Genomic DNA, 24,196 nt, shown 5'->3' on the forward strand with positions numbered 1-24,196 from the left:
CAATGTGCGTCACTGTGGGCAGTCACAAGGATCTAAACTCTTGCTATAATCTTGCTTCATTACAAAATGTTTTGACTTCTAAATAACCTCAAAAAGAAAATGTTTATGACTCCAAATTCCAAGAGCTGATATCTTCTCTAGCTACAGGGTACCACTAACTGCAGTTACTCAGCAACTGTGATATTCCAAAATTAATTCCAGGTAACAAGTCAGAACAGAGACCTGTAAAGTCTAATAATTAACACAAAATTTTCAACCTAGAAATGAACTTGACAAGGCATTACAATCCACTCAGAAAACTAGCTAGAAAAATGTTAAAAGGTTAAGTCATTAATTAGAGTATGTGGTGCAGCCTCCAAAAGACTCTCCAGTGTGTCTATGAGTTAGGCAAGTCAGGAAAGACAGTTTTGCAAGTGATCTCCTCTTCAGGCATTAACATCCAGCTGCACCAACAGTCCTCCGCTAGTGACTAGCTGTGCAAGGGCAAACCTCCAGCCTCAAGTAGGCTTATCCCTGGGCAGAGAAGGAAAACAGGCTTCACATTTCTATCTCACATAGTTTTTTTTTGTTTTTAAGAGAAACGTTTTAGAATAGTACTAAATTTGTTTTGGTTTGGGGGACAGGATCATACTAGCTTCAAGCTCACTACGCAGCTAATGACCCTGAACTGCTGATCCTCCAGCTTCCACCTCAGGTGCTAAGATTATACCACATGGGGTTTAATGCAAACTTCTGATCTACATATTGCAGATCAAATCCCTTAACGGTGAAATAGTATAACAACACATGGCTCTCACCTTAGTGCATACCATACAGGTATATGCAGACTTAAAAATGTACTTCAAAACAGTATTTTGGGCTGTTACAAAAATCGGTCTTTCAATTATGACTATTCTCACAAGGTGCTTTCTATTTAAAAAATGTGGGAAAACAATAATAATATGCAATAGAAAAATTTTATAAACCTCAATTTCTTAGCGAATTGTTATCCTGGTGTAAATCTTCACTTTCAAACCTAATCTTTGAATAAGCCAAAGTTCTAACTTTTTTAGTTTGTTCCCACTACTTAAGTAACTCAGTATTCCCCCGCATACTAAAAATATTTGTCTCACAAATACAGCTAATGCCAAATGAGTTTAAAACAAACAACAAAATATACACCCTCCGGCCTTTGCAATAAAATAATTCAGTGGTTATTCCAGAAGTCTAAATCTTAAACAATACTGCAAAAGACACGGCTCTAACTCATAAATATCTTAACACAGACCAACATCTTCCATACTTAGGAGCACAAAACAGGCCTAAAAAGCAGTTGTTTTCCAACTAGCTGATGGTAAATATGCCAAAATATTTCCCACCCTAAAAAACAAGTCTCTTTATTACATTTAATTATAAGATTTAGTAGTTGAATACTAGGTATTCAAGAATGAAAAAGTTATACAATAGAGAATATGAAAGCCTCAAATATACTCTAATGGTGTACTTCTCTCAACTATTCAAAGACTTACCAACTACGTACCTTCAAATCAGACTGTGGTGACAAATAGCGATATTCTGCTTATCTTTCCAATACCAAGATATAGTTAAGAATGGAAAACAAAGCCACACTGATTTGAGCGAAACAGATGACACAACCAAATAATAAAACAGGCATCAAATGACGTGTGTGTGAAGAACTGCTCGTCTCAATGTGTCTTCAGGAGAAATGTGAGGTGGGCAGTGGGGAAACAAAGTGAGTCTGCACCTTACAACACGTGCAATGGAGTGATGGTTAAAGCATAATTTTCGCTAAGTCACATACTTATTCCAGAAGAGAAAAACATTCTCTTCACCATCATGAACATATTCCTGACCCAGGAATTTAAAATTAAAATGGAATTTTGGCCTACGAAGCAATGAAAGTTCTAATATGGGCTGTGATTCTTTATCTCAAAAACAAACAAAATAGCATCGGACATTCACATGAGATGGTTTAAGGTCCATGGAAGATGGTCCCTTTTCCATAACTGCAAATTCTTGTCTCTTGGTCTTTCTGTATACTCGCTAATTAACTGAACCTCATTAGGCAGATAATAACGATGGTTCACTCAGGAGACACCCGCAACCTCAGAACCAAAAGTATTTCGAATGGAGACCTATTTGACTGGCGAGGAGGGGGCAGGCTGGGAGAAGGGAGGTACCAGGCACACGGGTGGGGGCTGCAGGTCAGAGCAGCTGCGTCCAGTTTTACACTTACTGGTTTGCTAGGGTACACGTTAGATAGATGCGTTTTTAGTTTCCCCACGGTCCAGTTCAAGAAGCAGCTAATAGTCTGGTCACTGTATTTCTGATTCGGTGCTTTAATGACGAGAGTCACAGGAATCTCCATCCCACTCTGGTCCATGGTGCTCTCCAAGTCGGGCAGTCTAGCGACGCTGCAGCTAAGCCCTCACTGGGCGGGCACGGCTGGGATGGTGGGGACAGACGTGAGTCCTCAATATTCTGGGTCCAAATCAGTCACAAGCACATCGGGCGATACGAAGGCCATTGCCGATACCAACGATGGACGGTGGTGGTGGTGGCGGCAGGCTCTGGGTGCCGGGCCGGGGGTGCGGCTGTCCCCGCCAGGTCTGGGCTCCGCCTGGCTCCAGACTGCGGAGGAAGGCGGGCAGGCAGGCGACCTGGGGAAAGACGCGAAGGAGAAGCCCCGGGGGACCGCTCAGCGCCCCGCCCCTGCCTCCGCGACCCCCGAGATGAAACGCAACAAGGCCCTACGCGAGCAGCCGCGCGGCCTGAGCGGCTGAAGGCAGCGGCCGGAGGGCGAGCCTCAGAGAAGTGAGGCGGCGGCCGGCCGGGGTGCGAGCCTGGAAGAAGGCAGCGGCCGGGGTGCGAGCCTGGGGGAAGGAAGGCCGCGGCCGAGGGCGAGCCTCAGGAAGCAAGGCTGTGGCTCACAGCGAGCCCGGAGGAAGGCAGGCCGCCCCTGCTCCGCGGCTCCGCGGCGCTCGCCCTCCCGGTGTCCGGGGCGGGGCGGCGCGGTGGCGGTGGACTACTCCGGCCCTCCTGATCGCGGCCGGGCGGCAGGTGGCAGGGGGAGGGCGGGGACAGGGCCGCGGCGCCGCGCGAGCGCCCGGAACTGTTGTTGCGAGGAGGGCCGGGGTCCCGGGTAAGCCGGAAGGCGCGAGGCGGAAGTGCGTCACGTCGCGGCACTCCCTTTGACCCGGCCGGGTTAGCCCCGCCCCACCCCCGGGCCAGCAGGGCCTCCGAGTGGGCCGGTGTGCTCCCCAGTCCCCCGCGAGGCGCCACCCCTGGCGTGTGGCTGGCACTAGTGTACCCCGCCTTCACCACAAGTGGTGGAAGGGCTCCGTCCCACGAGCTGGCTCGGCAGAGTTAATAATATCGTATCCTTCCTGAGGCTGAGTCCAAGCTTAGGCTCTCGTTTTTCCTCTATGTCAGCTGCCTGCCAGCCAGTGCCACGTCGGGCAGGGAGCTCCGACTCAAACCTGAGCTCACCTCGGCTCTGTGCAACTCTGGTTAACCGTTTCTGAGCCTGGGCTTGGGAGCCGATGCTGCCTGTCCTACTGCATGACAATGCGTAAGTGGACTGTGAGTGGAAAGCCAGGCGGGTCTTTATCGTGGCTGTCTCGCAAACCTCCGCCTGCCATAGTTCCTCTTAATTCTCACAAAATGCGTCAGGTTCTTGCATCAGCTGTGTGTTCTGTCTTGCAGTTTAGACATGGCAATGCGAGGATGAGTCCATTGTTGCACCCTGCCCTGTTCATGTCTGCAGTGGTTTAGGAGTCCCTACAGTAAAGTTTGTTCGATGTGCATTTTCACAGCTCCAGGGTTCCACTTGAAGGGAGGGGTTTTCAGGAGCTGGTCTATTTCTTTGCCCTTAGGAAGGACTTCAAGTTACCACTGGATTAGTGACCAAGGGGAAATTCTTCTCAGTGGTTAAATAGGGCGGAATCCCCTACACCAGTAATTTTCAACTTGTGAGTCGTGACGCCCTTCACAGGGGTCGTATCAGATATTACATTAAGATTCATAACTAGCAAAATTACAGTTATGAAGCAGAAATGAAAATAATTTTATGGTTGGGGGTCGCAACATGAGGAGCTGTATTAAAGGCTCGAAGCATTAGGAAGGTTGAGAACGACTGCCCTACATCTTCCTTCCCTATCCTACCTTGCATTTATGTTAGGACACCCTTGATACTGTAGCTGTACTGTCTCAAGTTCTATTCTCTAGTAAGAGTGAAACCTCCATTCCCAGTCACTGTGACCATAGCCCCCTAGACTCCAAGTTTTCTGTAAGACTGCTCTTTATTTACCGAGTCACCCCCGTGGGACCTTAATTTTAGCTAAAAACAGATTTTCAGATTTCCTTAAAGCTAGTGGCTTTACCGCTTATATGTTCATGAGGGACATGAAAAAACAAACTAACAAAAAACGCACAAAGAGGGAAATGAAAAAAATGTCAGAACGACTATTGGAGGCTGGGTCCTTAATGACATTGTGATCTGTCTTCATAAGATTTGTTTTATGTCAGAATCCTGTTGAATCCAGGAACTCCCTACAACCCCCACCAACCACTTCTGCAGCTCCTGTCACGTAGGCTTGTGACTTGGGCTTCCAGGAATCCTTTAGAGTTGATGTAACCATCTCATGCAGCACTATAAGATGCATATCAGCCACAAAATGTTCATACTTACTAAGACAGTAAGGCATTTCACAGTGGTAAGTAGAGTCCATCAAAGGTTTACTAGCATAGACAAAAACATTTAAAACAAAATCAAGAAATTAAAATATATGTTATATGAGATGATTTTAAACTTTATAAACTTGTATTAAGAGGGTTCCTAAAACTAGTTTTGCTCATGTTGAACTGCGTCAAATGAGGCACGTTACATAAATATTCCATTTTTTTAAATGTGTAGGTGTAGAATAACATTGGAAATGGTGGTCCCAGAATATTGGTACTGTGACTTGGAGTTTGGGATAACCAAATGTTAGCACTAACATGCCACTTAAAATTCTCTTTACATGTGGTAGATAAAATTTGGAAATACAAAAAAACAATTATATGTGTCACTTATACTTGGTTACTAAAGACAAATTCTAAGATAAACACTTGGGTTTTGTTCATTTATTTGGTCTTGGTGGGTTTTGTTTTGTTGTCCCCATTGTTTGTTAAGAGTACAGTGTTAACAGATAATGAAAAATTTGTGATTGTTGATTAATGTTCTCCAATAATATTAACTTTTCTGTTATACATCAGCTAGTGGTTAAGGTTGATTTCTCAAGTCCATGGAGTAGCACTACTGAAAATAAAAGTAAAAGAGAGATTTAAGGAAAATTAGTTTTAAATAGCAAAGAGTGGTTTCCAGTATATGTGGAATGCTTACTTCTGATTCTTTTAATCATCAAGGGTATCGGGCAAAGATAGCTAAAAAGGTATAATTGATTCATTCTATGAGAGTCTAGTTTCTTCTTAATATTCAAGGAAAATCAAGGCTTTGTATCTGAAATTTGAAGTACCTTCTAGGAACCTAAAATACTCTGAGGATGTTGGTTGGTATATGCTGGGTGGATGGCTGGTAGATTGATTGCCATCTTGGGATAAACGGCTCTGGTCAAGTTATCTTGCAGTTGCTTTCAAAGGTGACATTGACCATTTGGCTTCTGATTTCTTCCATTTCCTCTTTCACCATCCTTGGCATTTTTTTTATGATACTGTGCCACAAAATATCTAATCAAGTCTCAATCAAATGCAATGCTATTTAAAACACACACACACACACACACACACACACACACACACACACACACACACACACACACACAAACACCTGTACTGGAAGCCTATCAAATTTAGTTCATTTCAGCGCTATTTTTAAAAATCCTAATTGGTCTCAGATGTTTAATTATAAACCATCTTGTAGAAAATGGAAAAGAGCTGGCCCAGTGGTACATACCCATAGTCCCAGCTGTGGAGCCGAGGATCTATAGAGCTCAAGAGTTCAAGACCCTGTCCCCCACCCACATTGACAACTGAGGCAAATGGGAGAGCTGTCCCTGAGGTCCGAAGAGCAGAGCGGGAGAGCTGTCCCTGTCCCTCATCAGCTGCAGCACTGGGGAGAATGGCTCTTACACCTCCCTGGGCAACACAGCAGAGCTGGAGGTGTAGGTATAGGAGAACCAGCTCGGTTGTGAAAGCCAGAGAACTGGCCCGCCCCTTGCTCATCGATGCTAAGGGTGAACTAGCCAGGGCAAATCTGGAGAGCCCATCCTATGAGCTAAGACAGGGAAGAACTGGCAGCTGACCAACCCTGCAACTATCCAGGCCCAGAACCAGGGTTATGTGTTGACCCATCCCAACATCCACCCCATCTGTGATCTCCTGGAGCACGAGGTGGGAAGGGGGGGGGGGGTGCCAGTCCTGTGGACCCAGGGCTGCAGGATCTCCATGACACAGGGCAGTGACAGGATGTCCAGGAAGAGTCCCAGTGAGGACCCAGAGTCGATGGTGTAGCAGAGACCAAGGGCCTTGAACCAGTCCAATGGTTCTTTTCAATAAATGCCTGCATGCAAAAATATGTGGCTAAAGAGGTTTGCTTCGTGACTCACTGTGTCATACTGCAGCTTCCGTGACAGCTTTTCCCCTCCCCCCCCCCCCCCCCCCGCCTTGTTCTCTTTAATTTTATTTTGGGGTGGGGAGGGAGATTGGTGGGATCAGGAGGCATGATGTGAAAGACACAAAGAATAAATAAAAATAAATTAATTTAAAACAAAGAGTTCAAGACCAGGGCAATTTAACAAGGCACCATCTCAAAAAAAAAAAAAAAAAAAAAAAAAGTCACGGATAACAAGGCACATCATCATAAAAGCTTTTCAAAAACATTTTAGAAGCAGCTAGATCAGCATTCCAAATACCACAGGCACTCAGGCACTCTTCCCACATTTCTGAAGGGCTGGGAAACATTTGCAGAGAAAGGAGAATCCTAATTTTCAGTGTAGCACGGCCAGTCGCATAAACATCCACAGCTGTTATAAGTGAGCTAAAGTCTGCAGTATTAGCATCCATTGTTAGGCCTACTCTTCCCCTTTGATTAATCCAAAATATGTTTATTCTTGCTTTTTATCGGTGCTATGGACTGAAAGCAGGGTCTCCTGCATGCTGGGCAAGCACTCTGCCACTGAAATGTGGCACAAAAACTGTGTTTATTCCTTTTAAATTATTTTCACATTCTTTATTCTTTATTTATGATTTGGGGAGGGGCAGATTCTACTCTCTGAGAATATTATCTATGAGCATGTATTAGTTATAAAATAAATTGCCTCCAAACACTGTGGGTTAAAAAATTGTGAGTTATTTTGTGCTTTTGGTTTGAGACTCTTACTGGCATTGTATCCGCTGATCCCCAGTCATCTACAAACTCAGTAAACAAAGGAGGACCAGCTTTGCACGTACCTGACTCACATGGCTTGTGCAATGGTACTGATTATTGGTTAACGTCTAAGTTCTTCTCTGGTTAGGTCTCTTTACAGGACTGCTGAGTGTCCCACACATGACAGCTAGGTTTCCCTAGAATAAGATGTCCAAGAGACCAGTGCAAAAGCCTTAATGCCTGTTATGACAACCTTGGAGATCATTTGGTCACCTCTGTTGTGCTGTGCTGGTCACATTAGCTCGCCCTGATAAGATGTGGGAAGAAGAGTATAGACTCCAGGCAGTGGGGTGTGTTGGTCTCATTCCAGGAAAGCTGCCATAATGGACTTAACTGAAGCACAGCAGGTCTCTTCCCCTTCTGCCGATGACTGTCCAAGAGCAAACCCCAGTGGCTCACAGCTACTTTCCCTTCTGCTCATAGGCTTTCAGGTGTTTCTTTCCTCGATTTCTTAGTCCTACAGTTGACTGTTTCTCAAATGCCTGAAAAGCAACATTCAAATGAAATTGAAACTATAACATTAAATTTAAACAAGAAAAGAGTTATCAGCCTAACCAGCAGAGGGGAGGTAGTTCTAATCTTCCTTCAGAGATAGGCATGCAGGGTGCACATGCTCCTGAATCTTCTAAGGTTTTTATTTGTATATACAGATATCCATTTATATACAGGAGAGTGTCTGGCTCACTTGCAATGCTTTTCAGAGGCCAATGAGATACAGTTCTCACTAGGAGATATTTTTTCTCAATTAAAAAAGTGGCCAGTTAACATTATTACTGTAAGATTCCAAATATACCCTCCTTTGCTTGCTGTAAGAAATAGTCAAATCATGTAAACACCTTTGCAGGAACTTAAGCTGTCAATAGAGGACATTGGAGAGGTCTCTACCTGGTAGTATGTTTTCTTTCTTTCTTTTACTTTTTTTAGGATTTATTTTTATATGTATGAGTGTTCTGCTTGCATTTGTGTGTGTGTGTGTGTGTGTGTGTGTGTGTGTGTGTGTGTGTGTGTGTGTGTGTGTGTGTTGTATGTCACATGGGTGTCTGAGGAGTTTAGACGATAGATCCCCTGTAACTGGAGTTATGGATGGTTGTAAGCCACCATGTGGGTTTTGGGAATTGAGCCTCCTGCAAGAGACTCTGACAGGTTCACTCTTTCTTTCTTCCTTTCCTTTTTTTTTTGGTTGTTTTATTTTTCAGTTTTTTCAAGACTGGAACTCACTCTGCAGCCCAGGCTGGCCTCAAACTCAGAGATCTGCCTACCTCTACCTCCCAAGTACTGGGATTAAAGGCATGCACCCCCACACTGGGCTTAGACAGGCTCTTTCAGTACATGAAATCTACAACTCTTTTAGCACCAGATTCCACCAGTGACAGTGACCAGTGATGCACTGTACCCCTCTCCCACAGCTGTCTATCCAGGAGCACCCTGAGGCAAACTTTCAGGCAACTCCACTGGTGGCTTCCTTGGACCCCTTCACCTGGCTTCCTAGTGGAACATCATGGGTGCCCCTATTAGAACCTTGGATATCCAGTGGGCCATACTCGCTGGGGTTCTGTATGACTGAGTCATGGTCCTGAGGGGAGTGACCCATCCCTATATATATATTATTCCTATATTCTTTAGGGTTTTGCATGTTCCTTTCTAGCCATCCCCTTGCTTCCCCTTGTCCTTGTGATAAGTAGAAATTCTTTGAATTGAACCCTTGTGTTCAAAATAGTGTATGATTTGTCTTTTTTTATTAAACACGAACTAAAACAATTGGTTTCAGGGATGACCCCAGGAGATGGACATACAGAGACAAACTGAGAATCAGCTTGGTCATGTCCTTTCACTGAGGCCTTTCTCAGTAAAATGTCCTGCTGGGGACCTCTGGGATATAGGGGTACTGTAATTAGATTTCTTCTGAGTTTGAAGGTGAGATAATGAAGCAACTGGTCACTCGGCTGGATGTTGGACTTGACATTTTCAGCCATTACAATAGCTGTAGGATGGCAGGACAGAGACGCTTATGCTCTTGAGTAGCTCTAGAAAGAGAACAAGTCCCAGCACCAGCCACAGCCTAAGGCCAGAAACTTCTGTTATAACTGAAAGGAATGTTTTAGTGCTTGCAGACATGGAGGAAAAGGTACTATTGAAAACCAAACACAGATTTTATTTTGGGTCTACGTATGGTTTACTGTGTTCCTGAGCTGGTCTCAGATCTTGAATTCAAGCAGTCCTCCTACTTTGGCCTCCACAGTACTGGAAATAAATGTTACCACCCCTAGTTTCAATTTTTAAGAGTTGCTGACGCAGTAATGGGGTGCACAGTTATATCCAAGTTTTGTGTTGAAATTTAGGGCTTGACTATTAGAGGAGAGATGTCTGCTTGGAGCCGGACCAAATTATCAGTCTCAAAACTCCAAGTCACTCAAAGCTTCTAATAGTTTTTACTAGCAAGAGTGCCTTTCACCCTGGGTGAGCTTGAAGTCAGCAGCAACCCACATTCACAACAGTTTTCCCCGGCATGGCAGGGCTAACAGAAATACTGCTGAGCTGCATTGTATCTCAGCTGTAGAGTAAGGAGCTGCCTTCTGCAAGAGCAGGAGGGGTGTTAGTGAGAGGACCCACACTGGGGAAGCTCTGATCACTCTCCCTTCTAGACCAGGTACACTGCAAGGTGATGACATTGAAATGAACCTGCTGATGTGGCTGAAGTTGGGGAACAGCACCTTAAAAACAAAGAAGAGGACCTCTTTTACAGGTTGTTGTAAAATGAATCAGAGAGGCTTGCAGGCTCTAATCAATGCTAGTGTTTACCCGAGTCGCTGTTACAGAGAATGTAAGGAATAACACAATCCACTTCCTCTCCAGGAGTTTACAATCCAGTAGGAGAAAATGAGACAAACACCCAGTGACTATAAAAACAGAATAGAGGGAGGGAGGTGCCCAGGCCCTTCTGCATTGCCAGCTAAGAGCAGAATACAGTGAGGAAAAGCACGCGATCTGGTATATATTAAAGTGAGCTGGAGCGATTTTCAAAATGCAAACAAGAGTTGGACATAGTTTTCCTCCCTACGCTCTTTCCCTCTTTTCCTCCTACGTTTTATGTTAACATCTATCCAGTGCCTTTCCTCCACCTCAGACAAGACTCCATTTGCCCTGTAGGGAAACTGACCCTGCAAGACACAAGAACTAGGATCAGCCCCAAGCTCTCAGGTGTCTGTTTCATACCTGCTAACCCCTACTTGTCCACTGGGTCATTTTCTCCTTCCTTTGCAGAGCTTTGGCTGGCACACGCACACATCCTCAGGCCTGTGCCATCCCCAGCCCCACTGCCATTCCGGAGGACAGCCTCAGCCTTTCTATCACACTCTCCACTGCTGCCTCCCATTCTACTTCTGATCTCCATTGCAATTTCCTTACCATGGTGGTAGTTTCCTAACTAAATGTTTTTAAAGTCTAAGGCTAGGCCGGGCACAATGCCACAAGTCTGTGAGTGCTCAAGAGGCAGAGGCAGAAGGCTCAGCAAATGTTCAAAGGCAGCCTGGTACACATACTGAATTCTAGGCCAGCCAAGGGCTGCAGAGCAAGACACTGTCTCAAAAACAAACTCAAAATTCTAAGGCCAGATGTAGAATCAGGACAATATTGATTAGTGTGACTGACAAAGGAAAACAATGGGAACTGGCAGGTCAAGTGCTTCAAGTACTGTATATTCCAAGCCTATTTCATTTATTCATTCTGATCATTTAGTAATCCAAACACACTCTTTGCTTTCTATCTCATCTTGAAAACATTTCTAAAACCATACAAACCACTTAAATATTTATATAACTAGTCAAGAGAAAATGCCAAATTTTTCCGAGAACAGTCTCGGCTGGGTTCACATATTTTGCTTTCTTAGTCTCCTCTGTATATTGCTCTTCATGACTTCCTGGGGTTTGTCAACTAAAAGAGTCTTTGAAAATGCAAGTTAGTGAAAATGTACTGAATTCCAAGTGTTACAGGATGCTGGAACAGCCTCTTGAGCATAGCCTTTGCAATAGTCATTCTTCAAAAATGCAGACGTTTATCCCCAAAGGGCTTTATGTTTAACGACTTTGATGTCGGTGGAAGAATGCTCAGTTCTGCTGTAGGAATGTATAGCCAAAATCACTGCAACACGTAGAGAAATGTATTATAGGACCCCTTCCAGACGTGGAGTGTGCGGGGTGTTAGTACAGGATGATCTCTTTGAATCCCTTCAAGATGAACCCTGAATGCCACTTTCAGACCTACGCTTGCCACAGCCTTAGAGGCTTCCATGTAAAATGGAGTTTCACATTAACTGTATGGTAGCTCGTTAATATGCCTGTCTCCTACCAGGCTTTGGTTAAATGTTGAACTTTAACCATTTTTATATCACCATTGCTCCCACATAAGCCCTTTTTGCATAGTAATAAATACTATCAATTAAATGATAATTTTCATTTTACATGAGCTATAGAGAAATGAGTAATTCATTAAGGATCAACCACTTAGTAATTAATAGAACACTTGCTTCAAAAAGCCTTATAATTATAGGCTAACTTCTCATTTATCTATATTTAACATCACTCTAGGTACAGTCATGAAGAGCTTTTGTACAACCATTTCATGTCCTCTATCCTGTGTGATGGTAAACATAGAGTGTGTGGAAACATCTTGACAGTGTTGAGATTAGAATACAGAGTTAAGCAGAAAGACCACAAAATTGCCACATGGACAAAGTTCCAAAGCATGGTGTAACACATTACTCTTCAGACAGCTGCTAGGAGTCTCTTGCTGCTGAAAACAACAACCTGATTAACTACCAATGTGCTTCTTTTTTTTTTTTTTTGGTTTTTCGAGACAGGGTTTCTCTGTGTAGTTTTGCACCTTTCCTGGAACTCACTTTGTAGACCAGGCTAGCCTCGAACTCACAGAGATCCTTCATAGCCAGGCGGTGGTGGTGCACGCCTTTAATCCCAGCACTCAGGAGGCAGAGACAGGCGGACCAGTGTGCTTCTTAAACACCCCAAAAATAAGGAAAAACAGCCACAAGATTCAGCATTCTGTCTGATTCTTATCTTTTATACACCTTCTCATTTAAAGACTGGCCTTAACAGAGCCAACTTCTTGCAGCTCCTTTGGCAAACAGTAATTAATCTGGTAACAGTTATTGTACATATGTCTGGAATCTTCTAAAAGTGTTACATGCTTGAAACATTTGTATCTATGAAAGTCATTCTTTGTTTAACATAGACCTTTGATTCATTTCTACAGTAGATCACAGCTTATAACAATACTCAAAGAAGAAGAAACTTTGAGGCATCCTTCTTATGAACCACATATATTTATAAGGATGCCAAAGAAGCTATAGCAGTGGGTAAGTTTACAGAAAGTCAAAACCAGTTCCCTTGGGATGGTATTCTTTGATCATTACTATTTCTAAATTGTTTCTCAAGTTATCATTGAAATTCCTTTGAAGAGGTAGAGAAGTGGCTCAGCCATTAAGAACACTTGCTGCTCTTCCAGAGGACCAGAGTTCAGTTCCCAGCACCCACGTTAGGTGGCACACAACAGCCTGTAACTCCATCTGAAGGGAATCTGACACCCTCTTCTGGCCTCCATAGGCACCCACACATACATGACTTACATACCTGTGGACACACACACACATATACATACATATACATATACATACATACATACATACATATATATATAGATATCTTTAATTTTTTTTCCTTTAGAAATCTCATTCTGGAGGTATAGTCTTATATTATAGAAGTCATCTTCTATAAGGGTTTTGGTATTGGCTACAATTTTCCTTGGTTTGAAAGCCTTTTGTAACTTTATAAAATATTTAATCTAATATATGATCTCATCACTCTAAGGCAGCAGCTCTTATTTCTTCATGTCTTCTAGTTGGTTTTATATATACATATATATGTATATGTATATAATTTATCTATAAGTAATTCATGTACATACAGAGTTTTTTAAAGTAATAATTGTACATACAGAATTTTATTAATTTTTTTTCCCTAAAAGTGTATTTGTAGAGTCTGAAGGGATGGCTTAGTGGTTAAAAGCACTTGGTGCTCTTGCAGATGACCTGGGTTCAGTCCCAGCAGCCATATTAGTCTATAACTCCAGCGCCAAGGTATCTAGCACCCTCTTTTGGTCTCCATGAGTACTGCATGCATTGGTGCATATAAATACATGCAGGCAAAACACTCATACATATGAAAGAAAAGTTTAAACATTTGCCAGGTGGTGATGGCACATGCCTTTAATCCCAGCACTCTGGAGGCAGAAGCAAGCCCACTGGGAGTTCGGGGTCAGCCTGGTCTATGGAACTAGTTCCAGGACAGCCAAGGCTGTTACACATGAAACCCTGTCTCAAAAAGAAAATTTTAATTTTAAGTATATTTGCAAATTTTTATTCTATATGGCCATACTCATCTACAGATACATACACATCTAAGCCATAGTTCTATAGCTATACATAGTTTGGAAATGGATGTCGTGTACCAATAAAAGAACTGCTCTTTGACACTAGGACACCTTTCCTCTTAAGCCCTCACGGAGCTCAGAATCAATCTGACACTGGGAAATAAGCAGCTCACCGAAAAAATAAGAGGCTGATTAAACAGTCTGAACTAGATTCCATTCCTATACTGAGATGCAAATGCTGTCGCTAGGTTTGACCCACTTGCATTAGCCTTTCTGGACTAGAGGAGCTTCCCTAACAGGTCAGTGTATGGCCTCTTTTCCTAGAAAATCATCGCTGTATGAGGAAATGCATGTAGACATGTGTGTATGTGTGTCTCTACATATATGTATACATATAAGACAGGAATGAGTGGGTACGCTGCTTCTTGTTTTCAATGTTTCTCCGTCTTCTAAATGAATTGATGTAACTTTTTATGATAAAAGCTATTTTAAAAACTAAGCCCATTTATTTCTTCACTCAGCAGCAGTTCCTTAGCTCCTATTAATCTTTTAGTGTCTATATGTGTGTGTGATATACATGTGTGGAAGTGAGAGGACAACCCTCAGAAGTTAGTTTTCCTTTTACTATGAGATACGGAGATCAAATTTAGGTCGCAAGCTTGTGCATCAAGAGCTTTTACCAATGTTCATGAATGTATATGGTGTACAGATACACATGTGTATGCAGGTGAACCTGTACATGTGTGTGTGCATGCAAGTGGACACCAGAGGTCATTCAGGTATCATTTCTCAGAGCCATCCACCTTGGGGGATGTATGAGTGTTTTACCTGCATGTATATATGTACAGCACATGCATGCCTGTTATCTGCAGAAGTGAGAAGACATTGACTGAGCTCCTGGAACTAGAGTAGCAGATGGTTGTGAGCCATTATGTGGGTCCTGGGAACTGAACCCAGGCCCAGATCCTCTCCAAGAGCAACAAGCACTTTAACCCACTGAGCTCTAATTAGCTGGCCACACCTCATTTTTTGAAACAGACTGGGACATAAGGCTTGCCAGTTAGACTAGCTGGCTGGCCAGCAGGCCCCATGGACCTTCCTCTCCCAGCACTGCGATATCAGTTACTGCCCTGCTGGCTTGTTAGGTGGGTCTCAGGGATCAAGCTTAGGTCCTCTTGCTGGTGTGGCAAGCACTTTACCAGCAGAGCCACCTCCTGAACCCTCCAGTTTTAAGTTTTAATTTCAAGTTTCAAATATTAATCTCTTTAAAGAATTCTTCTCTAATCACAGCTAATGATGAAAAAGGAATCTACATTTATGTCTAAAAGACATTTTTCCCATCTTTCATGTGAAGGCATAGTCTTTTAGTGACATTGAAATCATAAATTTATTATTTATTTTTATGTCACTGAATTTCTGTGTGAGTATACTTATGTCTATTTTCAAGAGGAAATGTACACCTGGAAAACAGGAAGCCAACACGGTGAAATGTGGTTGCTGCATTAACCACACCAGCCGCTGGGTGTCTCCATTGCATCACCCCACTCTATCTCTGACGGAAGTTTCCAATCAAAGAGATGGAGAGCAAAGCTTTATTCACAGTTTTCTTTCTTTATACTTAAAAATATTTTTCACATGTATGAGTGTTTTGACCACATATATTTGCATCGTGTGCATGCCTGGTGTCTGGGGAGGTCAGAAGAAAACATCAGATCCTCTGGAGCTCAAGTTAGGGACCTTGGTAAGCCTCCATAAGGGTGCTGAGACTCAAACCCAGAACTCTGCAAGAACAAGTGCTCTGAACTGGTGAACTATCTCCAGTTGCTTCACAGAATTCTTAGTTAAGAAGACCCAGCATTTTCCTGTCAGATGGCCTATTGAGAAACAGTTCTCCCTATGTGTGTCATATTTTCTTTCATTTTTTGATAACTGGACACTTCATTTGCCAAGGAGAGGAAACCTTTATTGCATCCATTTGTAAATTTGTAAATGTATTTTAATAGCTATCATTTTAATAGTCCAATAATCAAATAAAAACATGAGACCACATGTAGTTCTTTTATACAAGTGGAATTCTACATTGCCTCTCACAGTAAGTGTCATTTAAGTAGCAGCATTTTGCACAAGAAGAAAGCACCGTCACTTACAGATGCCTTCAAAGCACACAGGAAGCACCTGGTGACCGTCTACTGCCTGGAAAAGCTCCCTTCTCTGTTTTTATCTTTCCTTTGCTGCCCTGTCTAAGCTAGGTTGGGCAGACAAGTTTTGAAGAAAGATCATTGTTTAATACAGCTGTACTTTAACCCTGAATCATTCCATTAGTAAAGGGCATTCTAGAAATTACATAAATGGTGACGGTTTGAAGTATTCTTAAATATGAACTATAATTTAGTGTTGGCTGCAAGTTGATTTACCTGTCTGCTCAGGGAAACTAATGGATGGTGAAGTCTGATGAAAAAAATTTGAATTCCAACAGCAATGAAAGCAGAATTCATTTTTCATTCTATAAACTATAAATAGAGGAACTAAACACAGAATTTGGTGATGACAGAACTCCAAGTGAGAAACTGGAATTTAAATATCAAGTTTACCTTCTCAGCAAAAGACAGAGTTCCAAGCTAGATGATATGTAGCTTTAGATAAACTCAAACAGATGAAGAAGTAATGTAGGATCCTAAGCACTAGGATTGGAAATTATTTAATACCATGCAGCTCACAGAATTATCTTCAAAAGAGTGGAATAAGGAATCTGATAGGCTGGCCATAGATAGAAGGTGATCACAACCACCATCTTATCCAAAGAGAAATCCACATGTAAACTTGAAGCTCTGGTCACACAGGCCAGCCTTAGGGTGGATTGAGTCACTTTTATGGATAATCCATATGGCAATAGTATTACAATTCCTACCCTCCAAAATCAATGTGGCCAGAATGTGGTAGCCAGGTGGCAACAGGCACATCTACCCATTAGCTTCACTATCTTCAGTGGCTTCTGGGATCTTTCTGTGTTTTTGAATGTCTTATTGAATCAGATTCTTTGCAGTGGCTAGACTCCTTAGAATATCATTTGCATTTAGGTTATTGAAGTCTTGAATGGGGCTAAATTTTATAATTTTTTTACCATAAGCATAATTATATTAATAAAACTTGGATTTAAATATGTTTACATGTTCTTAAATGTCTAATGTATTTTTGTGAAGATTCAATTCCAAGGGCTGGGAGTGCTTCTCAGAGGCAGAATGCTTGTCTAGCAAATATTCAATCCCTCCTATAGCAACTTGATTCTCTCATTCTTTTTTAAACCATGAAATGTTACAAGGATACTGTCTTAGTTAGGGATATGGCAGCATGCAGACAGACATGATGCTGGAGAAGGAGCTGAGAGTTCTTACATCTTGATTCACAGATATCAGGAAGTGGTCTGTCTCACCAGGCATGGCTTGAGCATATATGAGATCTCAAAGCCCACCTCCACAGTGACACACTTTCTCCAACAAGACCACACCTACTCCAACAAGGCCGCACCTCATGATAGTGCCACTCCCTTTGGGGGCCATTTTCTTTCAAACCACCACATTCCACTCCTTGGCCCCCAAAGGCTTGTTGTAGTCATATCATAATGCAAAAGTGCTTTCAGTCCAACTTCAAAAGTCCCCATAGTCTGTAACAGTCTCAAACTTATTTACAAGTCTAAAATTCAAAGTCTCTTCTAAGATTCATGCAATCTCTTAACTGTAATCACCTATAAAATAAAAGTCAAAGAGGTGATCACATACTTCCAACATACAATGACACAGGACATACATTACCGTTCCAAAACAGAGGGAAAGGAGCATAGTGAGGAAATACTGGACAGAAGCAACACTGAAAACCAGCTGGGTAAACTCCAAACTCTGCATCTTCTGTCTGATGTCAAAGAACTCTTCAGATCTCCAATTCCTTTCAGCTTTGTTGACTGCAACACACTTCTTTCTCTTGAGCTTGTTCCACTCCCTGTTAGCAGCTGTCCTTGGCAGGAATCCCACAGCTCTGGAATCTCCAACATCTTGGGGTCTCCAAGGTAATCCAGGCTTCAACTTCACAACTTCACACAATGGTCTCTCTAGGCCTGCTTTCAGGGACACCTCTGACACATGCTTGGCCTCAGCAGCTTTTCTTGGTCACAGAGGCAAATTTCATAGCCCCCTTTTTGTATCCTTAACTCTAGAACCACCTGACTGAAGCTGCCAAGTCCTGCTGCTCACTGGGGCTGAAACATGGCCCCTCTGTTTGACCACATCTTCACCAGTTTTGTGTTTTCCATGGTTTCCTTCACTGCCTAAACTTTGCTGTTCCGGAACTTGCTCTGTAGACCAGGCTGGGCTTGAACACCAAAATCTGCCAGACTCTGCCTTACCAGTTCTGGGAATGAAGACATGCATCTCAACACTGGGCTCTAAACTTTTCACAAGTTGGAAACTTTAGCTGGGTGGGATCTTGCCCTGAGGTCACCACTCCTCTTGTTCCATTTCTTAATCTGTTTATCTCCTTGAAAACAGGATTTAGGTCCATTCCACTTCCTGGTGCTCTTTTTCTCCTCAAACTGTTCTACATTTTGTATTTTTCCTTGTTTAGCTTGTTCCTTTTCATTATAAATCTTTATTAGAATTACCATTAATAGCCACTTGATGGAATCTATACTAGACTGTTTTGAGAGTTTGGCAGAATAAATGCAAAACTTTTCAATTTAGCCTCAGGCAGACTCTTCGGACAGAGGCAAAAGGCAGCCACATTCTTCACCAAAATATCATAAGAATGATCTCTAGGCAACATACTAAAGTTCTCTCCTCTGAAACCTCTGAGCCAGCCCCCCACAGTTCAAATCATCCTCAGCACCATGTTTTCATGTTCCTATTAGTATGATCCATTAAATAACACTTAAAACATTCAACTGTTCTTCTAATCTATAGTCCCAAGTTCATATTCCTTCAAACAAAAGCATGTTCCAGGCCTATCACAGCAATACCCCAGTACCTGGTACCAACTTCTGTCTTAGTTAGAGTTTATATTGCTGTGAAAAGACACCATGACCACTGCAACTCTTATGAAAGAAAACATTTAATTGTGGTGGCTCACTTACAGTTCAGAGGTTCAGTCCATTATCACCATGGCTGGAAGCAAAGCAGCATGCAGACAGACATGGTGCTGGAGAGGTGGCTGAGAGTTCTTACATCTTGACTCACAGACAACAGGAAGTGGTCTGTCTTCCTGGGCCATTTTCTTTCAAGCCACCACAGGCTCCAATGCTCAATTTTCCCCTGCATTTGCTTATTTACTGGACAGTTTAGGTCTGTGGTTCTCAAGATGTGGGTCAATACCCCTCTGAGGGTCAAACAGTTTATAGGTGTTGCCTAAGACCATGGAAAAACACAAGAGATTTACATTATGATTCATACAGTAGCAAAATTATAAAGTAGCAATGAAAATAATTTTATGGTTGAAGGTCACTACAATAAGGAACCTGTATTAAAGGGTCTCAACATCAGGAAGGTTGAAAAACACTAGTATAGACATACAAAAAGTGTCATCTAGTGGAAAGAAGGAAGGATTGCATATAATTTTCAGAACCAGCAATGGTTTTAATTTCATCTGTTTGCTATGATGAAACTGATTAAGAAAACAGCATATTTTCAGACTTTACTACCAGATTTTAAAAGTGTCTGAGCTAATAAGTATTTCCCCAAAAGTTCTTTCATGTATTATGAAGATCAAGGAATGAAAGCTGTGTGGGGAGCAGATTAGTTCCTGAGTCACTGTGTATTGTGGACATGAGCACAGCCATGTCAATGACCCCAGTGCCTCAGACCCAATGGAAATGGCAAAGCCTTCCCCAAGTAAAGCTCAGAGAAATGACAAAACTTTCCTCTGACCCAAGTAGGAGTGTTGATGAACAATTGACCTTTAGCTAAGACCAGTGCATGTAAGACTTCTACTGCAGCTTCCTCCTTTCTGGCGTGTATAGCCTGAGACTGCTCCCTTACAGAGACCTCCCGCCAAGACTAGCTAACCCCCTCCTCCTTGAGTTGTACATAATAAACCAGCTGAGTTGCTGGGTTAGTTGTGTAGTAGGCATCCTCCATCAGAGCCAGCATATCCTACCCAATCCCAGGTTTTGTTTTTCACATGTGTCTATCATTTCTTTGTAATTGGATGTTTCCTGTTCTGACCACCTGTTCCCAAATACCCAGCAGCAGCCACTTCAAAAATAACTACACAGAGGCTTATATTAATTATAAATGATTGGCCAATAGCTCAGGCTTATTACTAACTAGCTCTTACACTGAAATTAACCCATAATTCTGATCTATTTTTAGCCACCTGGCTTGGTACCTTTTCTCTTTACAGCTTTCTCATCTTGCTTCTCTGTGTTTGCTGGCCACTCTCTGATTCTGTCCTTCCTCTTCCCAGAATTCTCCTAGTCTGGCTCTCAAACTTAATTTCTTCCTGCCCAACTATCGGCCAATCAGCTTTTTATTAGCAAATAAGAGTAATACATATTCATAGTGTAGGAAAGGATTGTTCCACAGTATTTCTTCACTCCCAAGTCTCCCCAGTCAGATTTTCAAGACCAAGCCATTCAGGACACAGCACAGCTGGTGAGATGACTTAGTCAATATAGTGCCTGCCTCACAGATGTGTGAACCTGAGTTCTATTTCCAGTATCTACTTAGTAGCACCTGCTTGTAATACCAGCCCTTGGGAGATAGTAGCTGGCCAGTCTAGCCTAATGAGCAAGCCCCAGCTACCAGTGAGAGATGTTGGCTTAAAAGACAAGGTTGACTATTACTATCAATCCACATGAGTCTATTAAATGGGTAACAGAATTTATTAAGATACAGATTGGGGAAATACACTCATGATTACAGAACAGACATCAGAAGTCATCCTTTGATCTGACCAGGAGCGAATCTACCTCATTCAGAAGGGACAGAATTCGTACTGTCAGCAGTCGAGGCAAGGGCAATTCTTTGCCCAGTAGGCCCAGCTGGCCCCACATTGGATGCCACTTCTTACAATCAATCCATGTGAGTCTATTAAATGGGTAACATAATTTATTAAAATATAAATTGAGAAAATACACTTACGATTACAGAACAGAGTAGACAGCAGAAATCATCCTTTGATCTGACCAGGAGCAAATCCACCTCAAGGTCATGTCACTCTTTTCCAACTCCTTATAAGAGGTCACGTACAATGTCAGGAAGCACTCCCTCCTTTGGGCTATATAGCCCAAGGTCATGGGCAGAGTAAATATCACTACAGTTGACCCCTGACCTTCATGAACACCCACAGAAATACACCCATACCTACCTGCGTATGTCTTTGTGTGTGTACATGCATGTGCACACACACATACACACAGAGATCAGTAAGTGTATTACTAATCTTCAGACTATGAGATGGGCTAAGAGATCTCACACTAGGATTTAGGGACCCTGTATTTGAGTCCTGTCATTGCTACCTTAAGCAATTTATTCAATTCAATTGATTTTTCTCTTTCCTCAGTTGTAAAATTAACCAGTTGGACCAGATGATTTTTATGATAATTAGTGTTGATATATGAAATGAATATAAATTATAAAGCTCAAAAATATATATTTAGGTCATTATTTTAGAAGAATTTTGGTTTTGGTGTAAAGTCAATTTTTATTGGAATCTATTTATAAGGAAAGTGTATAATGGAATGCTCACTCTTCTAGGATAGAGTAAACATTACTTTAAATTATTATATGGCTATATATTTCTGGTTTTTGTCATCAGTACATACCATATATATATATATATATATATATATATATATATATATATATATATCACTCACACCCCTAATCTGTTTACTTCTGAGTCCTTAGAGTTAATTTCTCCTCTAACTATAACATTGCTGTTATGGAATAAGAGTACAGTTCCATACTAGTTGCACAGGTTCATTATCATATTTGTAGGGGCTCAATGTGGACAAATTATAAAGATTACCACTGTATAAGTTAAAAATCACCTTGCAAAACCAGGTGTGGTGAAGCATGCCTCTACTCCCAGCACTCAGGAGGCAGAAGCAGACAGATCTCTATGAATTTGAGGCCAGCCTGGTCAACATAGGGAGTAACAGGCAAGCCAAGGCTGCATATTGAGACCTTGCCTCAAAAAAAAAAATGTAAATAAAATCACCTGCAGCTGATTTGGGCTTGTCCTTTACTGTTTCTTAGCCCTTTCCTTGCAAGGACAGGGCTCTATTTTTAAAGCCACAACCCACAGAATCCCCTCTCAATCCTTTCTCAAAAAAAAATCAGTCATTTTAGAGAATTTTTAAGTGTATAATTATAGATATAAACTACTATCAGTTTAGAAAATAGTTGAGCATAATAAAAAAAATATAGTATTGCATCCAGGCACTGTGGTGCACATTTACAATCTCAGCTCTTAGGATGGAGGTAGGGTGATCAGAAACTTAAGGTTATCCTTAACTATATAGTGAGTTAGAGTGAGTTTGAGGTTATCCTGGGATACATAAACCCTGTCTATACAAACTGGATATAGCTCAATGGTGGAGCACTTGTTGAGCACTCATAAGGCCATTTGTTCAGTTCCCAACATCTCAAAAAATAAGGAATGGGGAAAGACAGAGGGAGGAGGGGAGAGAGAGAAGGTATTCCTAAGCATCAGAAGCTTTATTGCAATTTCGTGCCCCTCTCTCCTCTTCTCACAGAAATCCCAACTGGTATCCATAATTTCAATAGAAAATCTATAAGCCTTTATTTTCCTTAAATTTAAAAGTATGATCAGGGATATAGACAGGTGTTAATTTATATGAAAATGTGGTGGTATTGTGTTCCCCCAAATATTATGCACCCTAATAAACTTCTCTGGGGTCAGAGACAGAACAGCCACTAGATACAAAGGCTAGAAAATGGTGGCACTCACACCTTTAATCCTAGCATTCCAGAGGCAGAAATCCCTCTGGATCTCTGTGAGTTCATGGCCACACTGGAAACAGCCAGGCATGGTGACACACACCTTTAATCCCAGAAAGTGAGCCTTTAATCCCAGGGAGTGATGGCAGAAAGCAGAAAGATAAATAAGGCGTGAGGACCAGAAACTAGAAGCATTTGGCTGGTTAAGCATTTGGATGGTTAAGCTTTCAGGCTTCTAGCAGCAATTCAGCTGAGATTCATTCTGGATGAGGACTCAGATTCTTCCAGTCTGAGGAAACAAGATCAGCTGAGAAGTTGGCCAGGTGAGGTTAGCTGTGGCTTGTTCTTTCTCTCTGATCTTCCAGCGTTCACCCCAATACCTGGCTCAGGTTTGATTTTATTAATAAGAACTTTTAAGATTCATGCTACATGAAAATTATCTCCTTTGGCCAATGCTGTGTTTGAAAAAAATATATAAATTTTTATGAAAAAGCTGAGTATTGTGATGGTTTGCCTTTGAGCAGCCTCCCCCTCCCACCAACACCTACCCTTCATCAAGGCAGAAAACCCTAATTTGTTGCTGGGAGGAAGTGTTCTACATTGCCTTATTTACAAAGCAAACAGTTCCTTCGTGCAAACTGTCCCATCATGTAACCTTCAGCACTCGGGTTCTCAAAATATTTAAATTCATTAAAACCAGTGACTTCATCTACTGTGGCATATGATAAATTTGTGTTTAAGACACATTAAAATTATGACTTCACTGTTTAAAGGAATTAGAAAACTTTCTTAGTTTGTTCTCATTAGTACCTCTAGAGTATTTGTTCATTAGTAGGGTTGAATCATTAGACCATGTCTGTTGTGTGGTATTTTCTTTAGTTTCTGATAAATAAAGCTTGCTTGGAGTCAGAGGGCCGAGCTAGCCACTAGTTGGACAACCATAGAAGTCTGGATGTCTGTATAGAGAGGAAACAGGAAGTGATAAGGTAGGGCAGAGACTTTTGGACTGGAGGAACGAAAGAGGAAGGGAGTGACTGTGGCTGCTCCCCTGCTTCTCTGATCTTTCTGGTTTTACTCCTATATCTGACTCCTGGTTTTTATTGATAAGATTAATTAGGTTTAAACATCACCATGTCTTTTGATAATAAAGGGCGTGTTACCAGTTGAGTGTTAAGGCTCTGAGTAGGTAGGACTTGGTTATCACATGCATTTATCTCAGTGTTTCTTCTTCCTCCACATCTTTTCCTACAGCTTTCTTATCTCCTCATTGCTTCTAATAATCCCACTTAGAGTCTCTCATCTCTTTTACATTGTTCTTTCTTTGTCAATTCTATTTCCCCCACTTAACACTTTGTAACATTTACTCTGATCTGTGGACTTT

The 24,196-nt window shown here is 41.9% G+C and overlaps 1 protein-coding gene and 1 long non-coding RNA gene across 11 annotated transcripts in view; one reads left to right on the forward strand and one right to left on the reverse strand.

The window, feature by feature from the left end:
• The window catches only part of Herpud2 (HERPUD family member 2), a 40,540-nt gene extending 37,471 nt beyond the window's left edge, over positions 1-3,069 (reverse strand). The window contains exon 1 of the mRNA XM_052755038.1: positions 2,237-3,069. Within this exon, the coding sequence (XP_052610998.1) occupies positions 2,237-2,383 (147 nt within the window). The 5' untranslated portion in view covers positions 2,384-3,069. The remainder of the gene's footprint in view (positions 1-2,236) is intronic.
• A 143-nt stretch (positions 3,070-3,212) lies between these two features.
• The window catches only part of LOC128120852 (uncharacterized), an 88,787-nt gene continuing 67,803 nt past the window's right edge, over positions 3,213-24,196 (forward strand). For 2 of the 10 annotated variants that reach the window (XR_008221966.1, XR_008221974.1), the window contains exon 1: positions 3,214-3,571. This is a non-coding gene — a long non-coding RNA (uncharacterized LOC128120852). Of the gene's footprint in view, positions 3,572-12,691; positions 12,795-24,196 lie in introns of all 10 variants that reach the window. The other 8 variants (XR_008221963.1, XR_008221967.1, XR_008221965.1 and 5 more) reach the window with 7 other exon arrangements.

The sequence above is a fragment of the Peromyscus californicus genome, unplaced genomic scaffold (assembly GCF_007827085.1).
Source record: "Peromyscus californicus insignis strain IS unplaced genomic scaffold, ASM782708v3 Scaffold_11__1_contigs__length_118956290, whole genome shotgun sequence".
NCBI lineage: Eukaryota > Metazoa > Chordata > Mammalia > Rodentia > Cricetidae > Peromyscus > Peromyscus californicus.